Source organism: Zonotrichia leucophrys, chromosome Z, assembly GCF_028769735.1.
Source record: "Zonotrichia leucophrys gambelii isolate GWCS_2022_RI chromosome Z, RI_Zleu_2.0, whole genome shotgun sequence".
In the NCBI taxonomy this organism is placed as follows: Eukaryota; Metazoa; Chordata; class Aves; order Passeriformes; family Passerellidae; genus Zonotrichia; species Zonotrichia leucophrys.
The window spans coordinates 6,547,406-6,566,575 of NC_088200.1; the positions used below are offsets into that span (position 1 = coordinate 6,547,406).

General features: G+C 42.0%; 1 protein-coding gene across 17 annotated transcripts in view; it reads left to right on the top strand.

The window, feature by feature from the left end:
- The first annotated feature begins 249 nt into the window (after window positions 1–249).
- CELF4 (CUGBP Elav-like family member 4) overlaps window positions 250–19,170 on the top strand; it is a 712,336-nt gene continuing 693,415 nt past the window's right edge. For 4 of the 17 annotated variants that reach the window (XR_010443151.1, XM_064736690.1, XM_064736698.1 and 1 more), the window contains exon 1: window positions 285–841. Coding sequence is in view for 16 of the 17 variants with exons in the window: in XM_064736690.1 (XP_064592760.1) it covers window positions 562–841 (280 nt within the window). In the remaining variant the exon portion in view is untranslated. Of the gene's footprint in view, window positions 842–19,170 lie in introns of all 17 variants that reach the window. The other 13 variants (XM_064736686.1, XM_064736688.1, XM_064736700.1 and 10 more) reach the window with 7 other exon arrangements.

Below are 19,170 nucleotides of genomic sequence, written 5' to 3' on the forward strand. Positions count from 1 at the left end.
GAAAAAAAAAATCATCATCATTGGTCCTAAAAACGCAACCGTTCCCCTTTGCTCACTTGGCACAATAGAAATTGACTGTCTCTCAAAGAGCCATGCGCCTAGTGCTATTTATAGCCAGGGGCTGTGTTGGAAGATACCATTGAGCCTCTGCCGGGCAGACAGACAGGGGGGTGGTTGGATGGGAGGAGGGGGTTTAGCCAGAGTAGAGGCAAAAGCAATCCCCCACCCCTAGCCTCCCTTCCCCGTACACACACACATCCACACACTCACACCCCACCCCCTAGTCTGGCTGGGAATTTGAACCGATCCAGCCTGTTTAAACGGAAAGGACACAGATCTTCAATGTAAAAAAAAAATCAGATCAGACCCAGAGAGAGAGAGAGAGAGAGAGAGAGAGAGAGAGACAGAGAGGGAGGAGTGTGTGTGTGAGTGTGTGTGTGTGTGTGTGTGTGTGAAAGAGGGAGAGGGAGCGAGAGAGCGAGAGAGAGGGAGAGAGAGAGGGAGAGAGAGGGAGGGAGAGAGAAAAGAAGAGGGGGAAAAAAAGGAAAGAAGATTTTCTCTATGTATATAAAGATGGCCACGTTAGCAAACGGACAACCAGACAATACCAGCCTGAGTAGCAATCACAGCAACCCCAGCACCAACGGGCATATGAACGGATTAAACCATAGTCCCGGAAACCCATCCACCATCCCAATGAAGGACCACGATGCCATTAAGCTCTTTATTGGGCAGATCCCCCGTAACCTGGACGAGAAAGACCTCAAACCGCTCTTCGAGGAGTTCGGGAAGATCTATGAACTGACGGTGCTGAAGGACAGGTTCACTGGCATGCACAAAGGTGAGTTACCTCCTGAACTTTCCCGGGAGAGATCGGGAGAGAAAGGCAGGCTCCCTCTCTCTCCCCGTCTCTCTCTTTCTCTCTCTCTCCTTCCTTTCGATTTCATTTCATTTTATTTCATTTTTGGTTGGCCCGGGGGCGGAGGCGGCAGGCTGGGGGGGCAAGGAAAGAAATAATAGACCCATCCTGGGAAGAGAAGAGCGAGAGTCAGCGCAGGGAGTCAGCTCCGTTCGGCTCGTTTGTTAGTATTTTTTATTTCTTTCCCCGCTTTTTTGGGGGTGAGAGGCAGCTCCCGGGGAGCGCCGGGCGAGCGGCGGCGCGGGCGCGGGGCCGGCGGCAGCTGTCCGCGGTGCTGAAGCCGGAGCGGGTGCTCTGTATTTACCTTCGGGAGCTGCTCTCCGTCAGCCCAGGGGTGTGTGTGTCCGTCTGTCTGTCCCTGGGTTTGCTGGCAACCCCCGATTTTACAACTGTTCCGTATCTGGCACCGGCGGCTTTTTCTTTTCTTTCTTTCTTCTTTTTTTTTTTTTCTTCTTTTGTTTTTCTTTTTTTTTCCCCTCAATTTTTTAGTAGATTTTTTTTTTTTTTTACTGCTGTCACACTTATTATTTGTAGTCCTCTACAAAGCAAGAAGTGGAGGAGAGTGAGTTGCTCCGGGGGAGACTGTTTCAGTTTGGTTCTATTCAACACGGGAACAGGGACATAAACAACAATAAAGAAGCCCATCTCAAGCGGGGCAGGGGTGTGTGCACAAAATCCCGGCATGTGTGCTCGTGTGGGAGAAGGCAAGACAGAAAGGACAGGTGGCAGCTTAGTTCCAGAGGGAAGAAGTCTCTGACCAGGCATATTCCAAGCACTACTTTAATGTGCCCGAAGTCCATGCCGGGAACTTTTTAGGTTTTCTCTAAAGGTAGTGGAGATGTACTCCTCACACGATGCCTCACTTGCTCCATCTCTGCCCGCTCATTTCCCTGCTCAGCTTAGGCTCTCCGGAGGTGCCTGTCAGATTAGATGGTGCTCCGTTTTGGGGGTGGGGGAGGGTGTGTGTAGTGGGGGAGAGATGCTCAGATCCTCGGGTAGGAAAGTAGGACTCGCAGGGAGGAAGTTGAAGGTAATTTGCATGGCAGTCCCTCTTAGAAATAGGAGAAAGGCAGAAGTGATATAAGCCACCTTATTAACTCAGATTCTGTATGTATGTGTATGTGTGTTTATATTTTATTTATTTTTTAAAAGGAAAAGGGAAAAGAAAAAGACCGGGTCAGAAGTGATTGGGGTGTGACTCCAGATTTAGTGCAGGAGGAGAAAGCGTTTTGCACGGGGCCACGGGGAGAGTGGAAGTTGTACCTTTTACAGGACAGCTTCAGTACCAGTGTCTAGTCCAGCTTGGCAGACTCCTGGCAGTGACAGTCACCAGTAATGGCATTACTGGCTTCCCAGCTTTCCAGATGCCTTGGCGAGTTGTAAATCTTGAACTTAACGGCATGTTCAGCAAGCATCTCTTCCCCCTTCCCACTCACTCCCTTCCTTGCTTCCACTCTCAGGAAACGCAAATGAAAATATACCCTGACAGCGCAAAGTACCAGCTTTACACAGGCTGGAGAAAATGCCCAGGGCTCGGGGACTAGGGACTCAGTCTAAGTTACAGGATATTTCTCCCATCCTTACTTGCCGGTCGCTTCAAACACCCTACCCATTTTTAAAATGATCAGTGTAGCTCTTTCGAACCTTGCTTTCTTTTCAGACTGTCTTCCTAGAAGCCACATCAAGGTCCGATTGGCATTATTCAAACATGACACCCGTAGTACTATAATAATTATTAATAATAGCAATAAAAATAAGAGTAAGAAGTGCAGGGAAGGAAAGGTCCTGAGAGATTTCATCTAATAGTGAGAGTAGACACTGAGCTCGTGTGTGTGTGCATGTGTTTGCAAAAATTATCTAAGGTTTCTATAAAATAAAAATAACAGCAGTAAAAGCTACACTGAAGAGAATCACTCAACATAGTGTAGAGGAAATCTTCATGCTAACACTTCAATAAAATATTTATTTTTGGTCATGGGAGATTACTGTGATTTGTTGATGAGATTTTATTCTTTTGCTATGTTTTATCTTAAACCTGAAATTAATCATTCTGTGCGCCAACTTCAATTTCTATTTCATAGATTTGAGTTCTCCCTCTTTCAGTTCAGTTTTGCTTTTACTGTATGCCTGTATTCACAGAGACAAACTCAGGAAGGGGGAGAAGAGAGAGAGAGAGAGAGAGAGAGAGAGAGAGAGAGAGAGAGAGAGAGAGAGAGAGAGAGGGATCATTTATCTTGCTTGGATGTGTTTAACACATATCCCTGAATTAAGCAAGATACTAACTTCATTTCCCTTCATTTCATTTCTGTTCTAAAGCTGCAACCTAGGAAAAAAGCCAGGTGGGGAATCTTGTCACCTCATCAAACCACACTGCATGAGTTCATCTCAAAACAAACAGTCATTTTTAACATGCTATAAGTTTTGGACTTTGGAAAGAAAATTTATGATGATGATTGTTATTTTGCGGGCTATGGTTTGAGTGAAGCTTCAATAGACACTGAGTTGCCAGCATTTCAGAGATCGGTTTTATTTAGTACATCCGAGAAGAGTTTGAACTCCTTTCTAGCGATGCCGCTGATTTATTAGCTAATCCTGATAAAAATGTGCCTCTGGCTACCTGGAAAAAAATTACTTTCTTGCCAGTAGTGATTAATTACTATTAAGTCAAAAAGCGTGATGGGGCTTTGAAGGATGAGGGTTGTGTTTGGCTTTTTTTATTATTATTTTATTAATTTTATTTCATTTCTAATCTATTTTTTCTCTCTTTCCTTCTCTAAATGCAGTCATGTGAAGCATTGTATTCACTCAGATGTCCTTATTTTGGCTTTGCTTTGCAGGCGTAGGTGAAGAATTGCATAAAGATAGTCCAACTTGGCTCACAGGGGTAGGTTGGCAATACAAAACCCCAAGATGCTTTCCATAAGAGATGCATAATGCTTATACATTAATTGATCCATCACTCTCAGTTGATTTCATTCCTAATTCAGGGGATGAGGCTGTGGCAGTGGTACACCCTGAAGGGTTAATAGTAGGCTGTAGTTTATTTAAGTGTGCGGAGAGCAAACCTTGGGTGTAGAGGGGGAGAAGGTGGGACTGTTCTGGGAGGAGGGAAGAGAGAGGAATTAGCTCAAAATAAAAAAACAACAACCGGAGTAATTTCAGGTGTAAATCCATTGAAACGAGATCAAAGGATGTGTATTCTTGAAAATATTATGAAGATATCCTATTGCGGTGCCCCTGTATGGCAGGAGGAAATTGAAAATTAAGAACCTAAAGTACATTACTATCCCCTCCTCCAAGAAAAACTATCACAAAAGGAGAGTGAAGTCCCAGGTTCTCTCACCAGCAGCTCTGGCTGATACCAGTACAGACACCAGGAAAGAGGCAGGGAATTATAATTCTCTTGCAGATACACAAAGAGAGGAAGGGTACGGGGGAAGCAGCATGTGGGGGAAGGCGGGAAAGGCTTGCCAGATCCCCGAGAAAATAAGCTTGAGCGTAGCTGCTGCATATTTCCCCCATCCTTGCTTCTCTCCACACGGGGCAGGAACAGGCTCCTGCTCTGGTACTTTGCTGAAGGGTTGGGAAGAGGCTATGTGCTGAGATCTACGGGTAGAAATCTACCGGGGCTGAGCTGACCCACCCACACTCTCACACATACACGCACACACATGCACTGAGTTAACTAATCACACTTTAACAATTTAGCAAGACATTCATTCATAACTTCCCCCCATCTTATCTAGCTGTGGAGTGTGCTTAAAGGCTGAGTTACTGGGAGATATAAAGGTTAGTGCTCTCAGGACGGCCATATTATAATGCATTATCTTTGAAGTCATTTAAGGCCAATTTAAGTGGTATTTAGTATAATATTTATGAATTAATGTTATCTAAATATAGGACTGTCCCCATAGGTTTAAACAGTCTTTTCTACTGAAGTTTCCTTGTACCCAAGGCCTGGGAAATGTTTTAATTTAAAACACACAGGTCTCCATAATATTCTATTTAGGAAGTCGGAAGAAATCAGCATTCCACACTTAACTGAGATTTACTGAAACACATGCGGGTGAATGCACTTAAAGTGCTGAGATAGTGTGTACTGGAAAAGCAGGAGTCTTGCATAGACTTGAGACCAACAGCACTTCTTCAACCCTTATTTAGGGGTCAGACGAGCACAAATCCCCCAAAACTTTCTTGAAATCCACTGCTGCAGTCCCGTGGTTGGGGTGTTTTTCCTACCTGACCCGAACCTCACTCTGTAAGCATTCAATGCAGATAGAAAAATGCAGTATGAAGAGAATAGTTTAGTTCTTTTACAGCTTTACCATCTTAAAAGTATAAATAATTTTCAAATTTAAGACACCTCTGGAGTAGAAAAACAAGGCTTCAGTGCATTATATTCTATTCTATTTGATTACAAATATAGATGATAGAAAAATTAAAACCTTGTTAAGTTTAAGGATGTTTATGAAGGTTTTGGATATGTCAGAAATTCAAACGCGCAATGAAAATGAGCATTCAGTTAAGATGATGTGTATGTTTATATGCAGAAATGTATAGATTTGTGTGTGTATACATACAGAAAAAAAGATGTGTACACATTTGTGTGCACAGCCTTTGGGAAATGGAAATTTAGTTGAAAAGAAGCGCAACGCAATACAGGTGCTGAATAAACTCCTCCATAATTGAAACATAAGACTTGCCTGTCTGAAAGCAACACATACAGCATTTACTATGGTAGTAAACCAAACAAGTTTTAGGGAGGTAAAGCACAAATAAACTGGAACAAAACAGAGGAGACTTCAAGTCTTAGGTCTAAAGAACAACCTCTTAAAGCAATCACAATGCAATTTGATAGTTTGATGGAAGAGAGGAAAAAAGCAACACCCTGTTCATTAAAATCTCCTGTATATATGAGCATCTATGTGTTTTGATAATGTCAAACAGATAGCCCAGATTGCTCCATAAATTATAAGAGTACACATTAACTCTTTTTTTCCAGGGGTCTGGACATGGATTCTGGTTTCTAAAAGCAGCTGGCAGCCAGTTATGATGCTGTTGTTACGGTTGTGTCAGCATTTCCAATACAAACTCTAATTTTCTGGGATCTCTTGCTTGCCTGTCAAGTTTTGCACTGAAAGCTGTTCCTCAGCTAGTCCCACTACCATATGAACTAATCATCCTTACAAGATGGATTTGTTTAAAAGTTACATTAATGCAAAAAAAGGAAAGAAATTAAAGTTTTTGTGCCCACAGCTTTTGTTTCTTCTCTTACATTTCTCCAGATTAGACTTACACTTCTTACACTTTTACAGATTAAAATTGCTTCTGTCCCTCAATACTTACATATTCTGGTGCCTTTAGGCACTTTATGGAATAAAAAAGGGTACGTTTTGTCCTTAAAAAAAAAAAAATTAGGAACAACCAAATTTCCAGTACTCATTTGTCCCTACCAAGGTTTTAATTAAGGTTTGAATCAGAAACTCACTAATTTCTGCAAGAAACAATAGGAACGGGGGGAAGCTTGGTTAATTTTGTTCCTTTTTTTCCCATATTGAGCCAGAAAAATCGGAAATTTCAACACTGAAGTAGAGGGAAAAAATTGAGGATCCTTGTCACCTTGCATGAGAAGCATGGTTCATCTGGTCCTGTATCCCGCATCTGCTAGTGGCCAGTGCCACCGGCAGGGCTTTCTTCAGCAGAGAATTCAAATTGCACAGCATAATAAAAGCCAGGCAGCTGACGGAATAGTCTTTTGAAGGAGATTGTCAGAAAGCACCTGGAAATTTTGTCTGGCCAAAGAGTGAGCGAGATTGCGGAAAGTGTTTGTGCTCAACCGAAAAGCGGTTTGTACCTGTCAGGGAGGGCAGGCAGCGAGCTCTCTGTCCATGGTGGTCAAGAACAAGGGACAGAAGGGTGGTCAAGGAGGGTCTCCTCCAGCCTTAAGAGCTGGAAGTACGCAGCCACATTTTTCAGCAAGACATCAGGGTGTTTTTTATCATGCACCCCCTGTGCGCACGCACACCAGCCAGCCGCACTGACCCGACAGACCATAACGACACTAAAGGAGCTGTTACTGTCCCTCCCGTCAATCAAGTGTGAACTGAGGTGGTTGTATGTGACAGGCAGTAATGGTTCCAAGGGAGAAAAAATGGGGGAGATGATCTAGGCTGTTGGACCGCTTACCTGCATTTAAAATAGAGAGAAAGCGTCAGATGCCCAAAGACCCATGCAGGTGTTGGCTCTAGCCTCAAAGTAATATTCCAAAAAAGCAGGGGGCTGCAGAGCTCAACATGACCTGTCCATCAACCACGGTGTGGTTTCTGCCCCATAAGAGTTTGCACTAAGCAAGTGAGGTGCTAAGGAAGCTAGTTGAATCCTGACTTTAACAAATAGCTGGTGCTTTATTAATCCCTGCGTCACCTTTACTTGAGGAGCAAAGGACTTTACCTGCTTGCTGGACAGAGCACAGGGAGATTTCTGTCATCGCTTAGGTGGCTTCATGTTTGGAAATCCTGCTGCAGATTTGCTCTTATGCAGTGTTCCACATTCCCTTTAAAATTCTGGATTTTGGATTTAAATAACAAACCTCAACACTTGGAGCTAATGCTACCAATTTCTGTCCTTGCTGGCTTGTCCCTTAACTTGGCTTTGCTTCTGTAAGTGAAACTAAAACTAAAACAAAGCTAAAGAACTGACAAAAGCCTGATCTCTGCCGCATTTCTCACTCACTTAAACACTCCGCTACACTTGTATGACTGTTGCCGGGGTTTGCCATGGTGAACTGACCCTTATGCATTAAAATCTGCTGCAGAAAAAGGGAAAAATGTAAGCCGTGGTGAGTAAAAGTTATGGTTTTCTTCCAGCATTGCTCCACTTACTGAGCTGGGGTATGCATTACAAGGGTCTCTCTTTCCCCCTACCTCTCAGTGAGCCATCATCACATTTTGGGGATCTCAGGATCTACTGAGTCACTTTATCTGCATCTCTTGGTGTGGTCTGGAGTCAGGATGTCACCACAGAGATTGCATTTGTTTGCTTTTGTCACTGTGAGCCACAGCCTGAATGCACCTACAGGTGAATGCAGCTTTTAATGTGCATTCATTATATCCAGCTGACATCCCCTTGAAGGAAGAGCGGGCTTATTATTGTCGCTCCTTAAAATAAAGATGGATGAGAGCTCTAAACCTCTCAAATAAAGTGCCTGACCATACGTAGTAGCTAAAAATAAATCATATACGGCCATCTATTCCATGTAAATGAATGGCAAGACATATAGATATAGACATTGTGTTAAGTTTGTCAAGCAGAAGCAGCCAAAAATATTGATCAAGGCAAGGGGGAAAAATTGATAATGAACTGGACTCCAAGAAGACTTTAATTGACAGTGACTTCTGTGAACCAGCTTTGGACAGTATATATAAACTGACCACGATGTAACTTTATTGCAATGCACTCTCCTGTAATTAATTGTCACCTTTGTTAACACTGGCTACAGATCAAAGGTTTAAAGATACTTAACAGGTTCTTAGTAACAAACCCTTCAGATGCATTAGAAATATCCGACAGTTCAGCCAATGAGGCATGCAGATTTCGATCTACCTCACCCTTATCTGTTTATTTCTTCCTCCTTTGTTGAACATGTAAAGTCATTGTTTAACATTAACTATTTAATAGATGACTTTGCAGGCAATTTTAATGCCTCCAGGGATATATGGTTGGGGTGATGGGGACCCTCACTCTAAGGTCTCTCAAAGTATTTTGCAAACGGAAAGTTGTTTATGGTTTGGTAGACCAAGGTGTAGTGCAGACACAGTTTGCAGTGCAGAGTGTTCTTACCCCTTTACGTGGTTAAGGTGTTTAATTTCCTTGTTTAAACCCAGAAAACATAAAAAGAATATAAAAACCTGAAAAAGCCCATACACAAACAGTGGTGCTGAAAATGAACTTTTATGGGAAAAGTGCGTAAGGTGTGAGATAGAAGTGTGCCTGATGTTTGTACATCACACACATGCAACTATTTATTTTATGTGCATGCTAATGAAAACATGTATTCAGTATAGACAGGATAATATAGATTTCTAAATAATTCCTTTCTGAAAGACAGTACAGAGAACATACTCTTATGTGAAAGTGGCAGGTGACTTAAGAGGGTATTCCTGGAGTTATATGCAGAGTTTGATATTATACGTAACCATTTACTCACTATACTCTTTTAATGATACAGTCACACTTAATTAATTCATCTCTGCTTTATTTGTACATTGCGTCTGAGCCTCCAAAATATTTTAGAGGCTACCAGGCTGCCTTCCCAGTGCACCAGGGCAGATAACTCTGGACATGAAGCTTCTTCAAACAGAATAAAAACAGAGCTTTGCAGACAGAGTTGGCCTGATGAGATCTGACTGCGTATTTGGCCTGTTTCTAATTCAAATGCCTATGTATATAGTATACAGGGACTGTGTATGCATGCCTGTATCGAAAGGGCAAACTTGCATTTGCACATAGTTCCTCTCCTTCCCAGTCCCTAAGGATAGATTCACATCACATAATATGCATCACTCACTGCAAACACACACAAATATCTTTGTCGGACTCGGTAGCTTCTTGCAGGTAGATGTATAAAGCAACATCAGCCTAATAATATCCCTATAAAACAGCGCTTCCTTCCTAGGATCGAGAGGGATGAAGGTTGTCAGAAGATCAAAAGATATATCACAGTGTGCTTGTAGAAATCCCCTGATTATGTTTCCTCTCTATAATGCTCTAATTCACTATTTGATCAATTGTAAAAGGGCCAATGCTTTAGGAGAAAAAAAAAAGTATTAGGTTACTAGATGCTTCAGGGTGAGTGAAAATCACACCTAAAATTATATGTAGCAATACAGTAATGAACTTATCAATACTTCTTTAAAGAATCTGACAGCCCTATATGAGAGATTCAGTTCTGTGAGCAAAGGTCACAATATAGGTATTGCTTATTAAGACTATCAATAGCCTAGTTGACCAATCTAACCAGAGACTCTATAATGTACCTGCTGTTAACAGGCAGGGAGGAGAACTATGAAGAATTTACAGAATTGCCCACATGTAATATTAATAATATTGATTGATTCTAATAATATAATAAGGTAAAGATGCACTTCTTTGAAATGGTGCATGGAGGAAGCAGGGGGAGAGTGAGATACCTTTGCCGAACAGATTGAATTGGTTTGTACTTCTCTGGAAGTTACTCTAGAGAAAATTCAGTTTTCTCACCTAGGCTCTGTTTCCTGCTAATTATTTCACTGAACACAGACGGAAACCAGATTTGCTTTTCTCTAGGATCGGGTCTTGGCCCGACAGGTGCACAAAAGCAAGGGACCTGAGAACTTGTCGCAGCGAGGAGCATTTTGGTCAGCAACTTCAGCCCCTGTCTAAATAGGATTAATCCTAGAGAGTTCTTTCTCAGCACAGAACTGCAATGAAAATGTTTCATTTTTTTCCCCCCACACATTTATCAGCATTTAAGGGACGGGGGGAAAACCATGGCGGAAATAACGTACGTTCAACACTGCGTGAAATCTATAATTGATAAAGAAGGACTTTGCAGAGCAGCCACACACCTGCCCCAAAGCCTGCTGAAGCTCAGGAAGAGCTCAGCCTTGCCTGCAGCAGTGTTTGGATTGGGCCCGAAGTTACGGGCAGCTCTGCAAGATGCCGCTGGTTGAAGCAGGAGCGGCCGATCACGCGCGACGCGACTGACTTGAGGTTGTTACTCACCCAAGCCCAGACAAACCTGGCTCCATCCGAATTCCCTAACTACTCCCTCTGCAACACTAGGCTGCCTCATCTAGGTAAGGTAGTTCACTCCTTCTGCTCTACCATTCAGCTTCGACCGTTCCTGTTCCAGCGTCCATATGGTACTTTCAAGAAGGTTTGCATTTCATTACACCCCCTTTTTTTTTTTTTTTTCCGTTTATGGGGCAAGTGTTTTTCTTTTGTGAGCATTTAATTGCTTTTAAACGCGATTTATTTGATCGTGTTCCATCTTCAATAATACATGGATGAGGACGCAATTTTTCACCCTCTTTTATAAAGATATATTGTTATTCAATTATGCTATTCTGTGGCATTTGTTCTGTTTTGTGCATTCAGAGGCAGCTTGGTTACTTTTTTACATCGCTTTCCTTCTTCCTATCTTCTTTTTATTATTATTTATATGGATTTTTTTTTTCTTTTTAGAAAAAGGAATCTCATTCAAGATACTGGCAATAAATGAGAAAAGTAGGAGTGGAAATGAGGAATGGGCAAGACAACCAACAAAAATCCTTTGGCAAACTCTTTGAAAGCATACCATTGCCTCATGTTTATTTGCAAGAAGGGATACAGCCAATTTTGATACCAAAAAAAGAGTATCTTAGAAATTATTTAACTCCAAGTTTAGTAACTAACAGAGAAGGGGGAAAAAAGAAGTGAGTCAACCCATAGGAACACTGGCAGAAAAGGCACCTAAATATCTTGCAGGAGACAAGAATGCCAGAGTGTTGCTAGTTTCTACATTCTGCTAGGGATTTGAAAAGTTAACAGGGAATTAAACAAACAAATAAAAAAACAAGGAACACAAGCATTGCCATTCCTTCTGAATATTTGTAATGGCTAATACACCTCAGAGCTGCTCCGTTTAAATTGCTGCCTGTGCCTGCAGCTTCATTCAAAGGAAGGGCATTATCTGGTGGGTGAGGGCGGGCAGTGAGGACGCCTAGGTTCTAATCACAGCGTGGATAATTACTCACCAACACTCTCTGATGGAGTCACTTAAGCTCAGTGCCTTCAGGCCTGAACTGAAACCTGTTGAATCAATGGAAAGATTCCCATTGGCTCTAGTGAGCTATTGATCTTTCATTTCCCCAACTGCAATATTAGGCCAGCAGGATTTTTTTTTTTTTTTTTTTTTTTTTTTATGAGGGAGAAGGTAATGGCATAAATTTGACTTTTTTCTGGGTAAAGGTTTTGGTGTGTCTCTGATGGTAAATATATTACATCAGAACCCCTTTCAGCGTAGATCCGGAAAACACGCTTTCAAAAAACACTCCATGGGGGCATGGAAAATTAGCTTTGCTCATTTCACTTGTAAATGCATATTTGTCCCTTCTTTGCTAAGAAAGGGTCAACAGCAATTTTGCCAGTTTTCTTTGTGTGAGTAGGATTCAGCCTTTGTAATTTCTCTGTCTACAGGAATGTCATCATTCACTGATTCAGGATCTTGATTTATACTTTTTTTTTCCCCCTTCTTTTAGTGAATCACATACATACTCTTCATTGTTATGGCAACTGAGGGAGCTGCAAAGCAAGGATTTGACGAAGGGCTGCATCCCACCTTTCTTCTTTGAGGGCCTGATCCAAACCTACTGTTTGCAGCAGAGTTTGGATCAAGCTGAAGGTATCTGCCTTCACCGGGTCAGTAAAAAGAGCAAGTTCCCTCCAGACAAGTGTACTCCTGCCCTCAGTACAGGCAGATGGAATTGGCAGTCGTCGCCCATTTGCCGAACACAGACCCAACACTCTCTGAAGTCAATAGTTAGACTCTGACCCAGCCTCACAAACAACAGACAGACACTGTGTGAATCCTTAAACAGGGATGTGAACATCCTGACTTTGGCAGAGCAAGGTAGTCCAGAAGGGAGTTTTCACTGCTGCTACCCAAGGTGTATGTTGTGGGGAATAAACAACTTCTCCGTGTCCTTAGGCGTCCAGACACAAAAAAATTAATTTAGCGATATTTTCATCAAAGTGGAGGGTTTCAGGTGATCACCTACAGGAAAGATCTGACAAACAAATTAATCAGGTTCCTTGTGTTTCTTTTTTTCATTATTTCAGTTGTAGTTTTAGTTTGATCATCAGTAGCTATGTACATGGGATTTCTTCTGGTTTTTTGTTTGGGGTCTCTTTTGGTGTTTCCATCCCATCTGTGTTCATGTGTTTTATGAAATAAATGAAGGAGCTGGAGTGTGAATGCAGTTATGTGTGTGTGTGTAGAGTCGATTATCTAACCCCTAGTCTATTTGAAATCATCACAGTGCACTCAAGTCAATGATATTCTGTCAAAGGTGGAGAGGAAGCCTGCGTGCAGTGTGAGTGTGTGAACACGATGCTGTTTGATTGCCTGAAATCCAACTAAGTCTCAGTTTCAAAGGCCTGGGGGCAGCAGAGAAAGTATTTGTTTGTTTAATTATTTATATATTTACTCAGCTTTACTGACAGTGTTTGCAGATGGGGGAAAAAAAAGGAAAAAAAAAATGAAGGAATGTTGGGCTCTTGTTTGGAGGGGAACATGTATTGTATTAGCCTCAATCTGTTCTCCCTTATAAGAGCTGCTTTGTGCTGCTAAATGGTCATTTGTTACTGACCGGCTCATTGAAAAAGGCCAGAGAGGTGCTGGTAGAATTAGATTTCACGAGTTTATTCATAAAAGGAGTTGCACAATAGGTGTGTCATTCCCCTGTCTTTTCCTCTGCACCGATCCAGGGACAGGACTTCTGGCAGCAGCTTCTTAATTCAAAAAGACATAGCTGAGCCACCAGCAAAGCAGATGACCCTGCTGTGACAAAGCATACAGGTCCGACTGCCGGGCGAGCAGCTCGCTCCCCCAGCTTGGGCCTCTCTCCTTGACCCCTGCCTTTGCTGTTCAAGTGCAGCACCCAGGCTTTCACTCACTGGGCTTGCATCCAAGACCAGCTCTTCATCCTGGCTTCCCAGCCTTCCTCGCCTGGTTGCAAGTACAGGTGTGGGTGTGTGGACCACAGGCTTAGATGCCCTCCAAGATCAGGTCCCTTCTCCAGGTGCCACTCCAGGCTCGCTGCCCGTTCCCACTTGCCAGCTTACCGCGCTCATGAGTCGTTTATTTTCCATAGCCAAGCTGCAGATCATTTCCCCCAGCTCTCACCATCGCTGCTCACTCTCCCCTTCCCTTGGCTCAGCTCTGCACCGATGTTCTGCCCTCGCACCGTCCCTTGCAGAAAACACTTCACCGGTTCCTGCCGCGAGTCACCACCTGGGTTCTCTATGACCATGCTAGCTATCTCTCCTCTCTTTTCTCTTCTCCTTCCCTAGCAGGTTTTGGGAAATGGAAGCAATGCTGTCCATATTTTCAGAAAGCAAAACAGCCATAGGTAGTAGCTGAAAGACCGCACTCATTAAATATGCAGCTACACAGACACATTTCTATACGTAAACTACTAAGAGAGTAGACAGAAAAACATTTTTGTTTTTGGGGCTTTTTCCCCTTTTTGGGGTTCAATGCTCAAAGTCTTCTTTTAAAGATTAAAAAAAATAGTGCAGTAAGTATTTAATTTCACCAAGACAATTGCACCTTTTTATTTTTTAACTTTGCTTGTTTCATTAAATAAGCAGCTGGTTTCTCACACCTGAACAAAGATCCTGCATATGTTTTTCTTTGAATTCTAAAAATTGTTCTTGATGATCCCTGGCAGTCCATTCTGGGACTGCACTTCAGCTTCTTGAAAAAAATATTTTTTCTTCCTGTTTTGAAACATAACTTCAGAAACCAAAACTTCACTTCCAGAACCTCTCTAGCACTCCAAAATTAATGTGAGAAGGTAAAATAAGCATTTGATGTGGTGTTGCATCAGAGTCTTCTTCATTCAGAGGTAGGTAGGAAGGGATTAAGAGCCTATTTCTAGCCCAGTCCTCTTACTAACCTTCCATATCTTACCTGATCCCGTTCCTAGACCTTGTTCTTCCTTAGTTTGCTATGTGTAAAGAGGAATTTATGATATCCAGCTCTGCAAAGAGCTTTGTGTATATTTAAGTCAGAAGTCATGCTGTAGCTTTAGCGGTGATGGTCTAAGGTTATAAATGAGACCAAATTTGTAAGGAGAGGTAATATCTTTTATTAGTCCAGCTGATGTAGCTGGGGAAAAAAAAAAAAAAAAAAAGACTTTCTTGTGTGCTTGAAAGCTTGTCTATTTTTTTCCAATTGTATCACTCAGTCTAATAAAAGATATTACCTCTCCCAGCAAGGTTTGTCTCATTTGAGGTGTAAAGCATGTAGGCTGGTAATTTAGGCCAGTTTTTTGTCTGTGTTGAGGGATTAGACTTTTCCTCACCTGGGTGGACAAGGGGAAAAGCACCCCGGGCTGGTGTCCCTGTCCCTGACTTTCTGTGATCAGCAACGGTGGCCATCTCACAGAGGTGCAGAGAAACTCTGACAGCATCAGAAAACCCTGTTTTCTGATCCTGGAGATGTCCTTCCTTTTTTGCGGTGCTGCTGCCTTCCAAAGCACCACATGCCCTCTCCTCACCCCTGTGACTGTGATTTATTTAAAAAATTGCTGCCTGTATGTGTGTGTGCGTATGTGTGTGGGCAACCACACAAACATCCCCAAGCTGCCGAGCAAGATGATGAGCATTTTCCAATGTATTTAGCAAGTAATAATGCAAACTACAGGCAAAAAGTATAACAAGGACAACAGGTAAAATGTTTAAGCTGGGGAAGACTTTGGAAGGAAGGTATTTTTTTCCACAGCTATGAATAAATTGCAGCCCCCTCCACGGCTGGGAGAAGTATTTTGGTGGGTTTTTTTTTTCTGTTTGTTTGTTTGATTTCATAAAGTGTTGCTGAAAATACAGAGCAGCAGAAAAGAATCCAGAAGCAGATAGCAGGTTTTCAGACACAGCAAAATCTGACTAGTACGCATAAGGCAGCAGCAGTCAGAGGACAGCTATTGCTTATTCTTGGCTTTACTACCAGTGAAAGAGTAGGATCATCTATTCAGATCAGGATAGTCAGCTATGCCAAAGGTTTAATCAAATATTAAACATGGTCAGTAAACTTAAACCAACGTTAGACATGCAGGAGTTCTGTTCCTTTTCAAGCAAGCACTCTAAGAGAGGAAAGTTTTGTCTTGTCTTTCTCTGATGGAGACCTTCTGCGGCTGGAGGGATTCTTTTTTCAGACAGGGATCCACATGGGTGTATGTCTGGATAAATAGGTGTGCATGTGGGTCTACAAATGTGTATCCTTTACCCTGCCAAGTAGAGACAGAGTTGATTTTTCCCAACAAGTTCATCTCTTTCTCACTCAGATAATTTCCTATATGCTCTTAACTGTTCGCCCTGTCCATTTCTCTGTCCATCTGTCCCTCTCCAAACATGTTTTCTCTCCTGCACTCCCTCTCATAATCTCTTCAACAGGGTTAGAAAGGTGTGTTCTTGTAGATATGTGTATGTGTGCATTTCCAAACCCGTTCAGGTAAATGTGCGTGTCTGGCTGCTTATTGATAAATAATACACTTACAAAGCCACATCTGCCTCCTTCTTCTGTGCATTTGGGCTGTATTTACACCCTCCAGCTCTTATTTATTCTGGCTGAGGACAGTCAAAGGTAGAACATTTTGCAGGGAGTTATGGTTTACAATGTTACCTCTCCCTTCTATTATTCATTCTCTCTGATTTTTATCTAATCTCTCTTTGATTGTTCTGGTGCAGCTTAAGAGACAAAGTGAATTTTTATTACATCATCAATATAATCTCCAGCTAATCAGCATCTGTGTGCATTACCTTGCCCCCCTTTGGCTTTTCATCTGTGTCCATAAATAATAAGAATAAGGGCCGGTTTTTGTCTGTGTGCATGTGTTTGTGTGTTGGTATCAGCGAGAGAGTCACAGCTGCACTTTTTCATTTCAGCCAGCTTGTTTTAGCAACACTGGACCCAGCTCTCTGCAGATTGTCTTGACTATTGCCCAGATTAATTTCCTGGTGCCTAATGCTTAAATCATGGAAAAAATTAAAGTGGATGAATCCATACACATCTTCCTGCAGCAACTGAACTTTGCTGTTAATTGTACAAATATTTCCATGGCATTACAGGCAACATGCCCAGTCCCAGTGGAGTGTGAGGTAGCCAGCGTATCCCCCTATATAGACATTTACCCTCTAAACTTTTAGAGAATGCTTGCCACTCTCTCTTGGGTAGGAGAATAGTACATTGCATGTCTTTGAACAGGAAGCTTGGAGACCAGATTTTTGGCTTTTGATTGCTGATATTTTTCCACAGCTTGCTGTGTAGCTCTTAGCCTGCCACTCAGGTCCGCAAATTTTGCAGAGTTGAGCTCCTATACATTTTTTTCTCCTCCTTTTCCAGCTCTGGAAGAACAATGAGAATAATACCTCCCCATAAAGTAAGACTTGTGCCGTACTTTGAAATTCTCATCCTCTGTATGGATGCATTGTGAATTTTAAACAGAACCACTCTGCTATCTCTTTAAAATACCCTGATTTGGCAGAGCAAGGCAGTAGCAGTGCCTCTCTGTTAAGCAGGCAGATTTCAGATTGGCTTCCCAGTGGCTTAGGGTGATACTCACATCCGATACACAAACTGTAACGCTTCTGTCCCGCTCTGAAGTGCCAGGATCAATCCTTCCCAAGTTGTCCAAGACTCCTCACAAGCACCGCATGAGGGTTCGATTAGATATGACAAAATCTTCAATTAAAAAAGGCACATACACTTATGGAAAAATTTTAGACTGATATAGTGGAGAGCAGCGAACCCTCTGGGAAAGAGTATGGCTCTCTTCCAGGTGTAATGTAGTTATGGTATAGAGCTGTCCATCCAGCAAAGTGTGCGCTTAATTCACATTGTGGAAAGCCTCCCAGAACGCAATAGGTTCTTAAAGTTGAGCAGGTGCTTAAATGCTTTGCTGGATCTGTGGAAATCTGTAGTTCAGATGAAATAATTAAGCGTAGGGGTGTTACAGAAGCCAAGTGAAAAGCATAATTCTGTGACTCAGAAATAACACTCCTTCATAGCTGTGACAGAACAGTGAAATAATGAAAGAAGGACTGTGTACCTTGAACACCTTGCAGGGTGGATCAGGCTGAGACCACCTCTATATTTCAAAATATTTCCTATCTGAATTCTTTCTTCATGGGCAGATTCTGATTTGATTTGGCTTGGGAATGGGATTTGCTTCAAGCAAACAGAAACACAGAATATTTTCAGTCCTCATCTTCTGTTTTCTTTTTTATAGCAAATCTTTCTCCCTGGTCCCTCCAGTTCCACTCCCTGTTTTGACAAACCAGCTCATTTATCAGATGGGAAAAGAGGATGGGGGGAATAGGAATATTTTTGGTTGCTTCTGTTTTGCATGATATTATCCCCCTCTCCACTTAGCACCTCCGTAAATAGGAGTTCCAATCTGAAATTGGTCACAGTTTATCGAACTCAGGATGAGACCAGATTGGGTCCTGAGTCTCTGTCAGTCATCTAATAAAAAAAACCAGAGTTTTACACTTCAGACAGATAGATCTGACACTTCACATAATGTCTTCTGATTTTTCTGGATCTTTATCCTTTATTCTTTTCTTTTTTTTTCTTTTTTTTTCTTTTTTTAAATTTGGAATGTTTACTTGCATGCATACCACTAGGTCTTTCTTTATTGTTTTGCTATTTATTTTTGCTCCCTTGCATGTTTTTACACCCTTTCTCACCCAGCTTCCCCAAACCCAATGGCTAAATCCCTTGGACAGGTATGAAACCACGATAATTGCTGGATAAAAATCTACCTTGAAGGATGAAGAGCATCTCCCCATTTAGAACTGGAAGCCATGAAAAAGAACACATCACTTATCTGAATTTGCTGTTCATTCAAGCACTGTTTATGGAGATTTACAGTTCCTTGCCTGCGCAAAGAGCTCTATTGCATGGTGTCTGCTGGAGGATTTTAGGTGGCAGTATTAGCTGCAGTATTAAAAATGCATGGGAAGGCACGGGGTGGGAGATTAGTTGGATAGAAGGACCCATGAATGAAGGGTTAATTGCATTCAAAGAGGCCATCGTATGGAGCAGAAGAGGCAATAGGTTTCTTTTCTTCAAAATTTACTAAATAGCTGGAAACACGGTTTAATGAATTTTAATGGGATCTTTCTGAATCCTATGCATATTGCATCTGCTGACTGTAGGAAGTCAAAGTATTGTTGAAAGGGAGGGTATTGCCCTACTTTAGGTTTCACAGTTCTGTGTTTAAAAAAAATATTCTGCAACAAGCACTTTATTCAATATATATTTTTCTCCCTATTTAATTCCTGCCCCCCCTCTGCTGCAAGTGGAAAAGACTTTCAGAATCTGTGAGCCCTCAATACCATAGATTATTCTACTGTTATGTAACACGTGCTTTACATTTATTGAGCCATCTTGTGCTGTCAAGATAAAGGAGGCCTTAGTATTTTCCTTGCTTATGAACCATCGATGA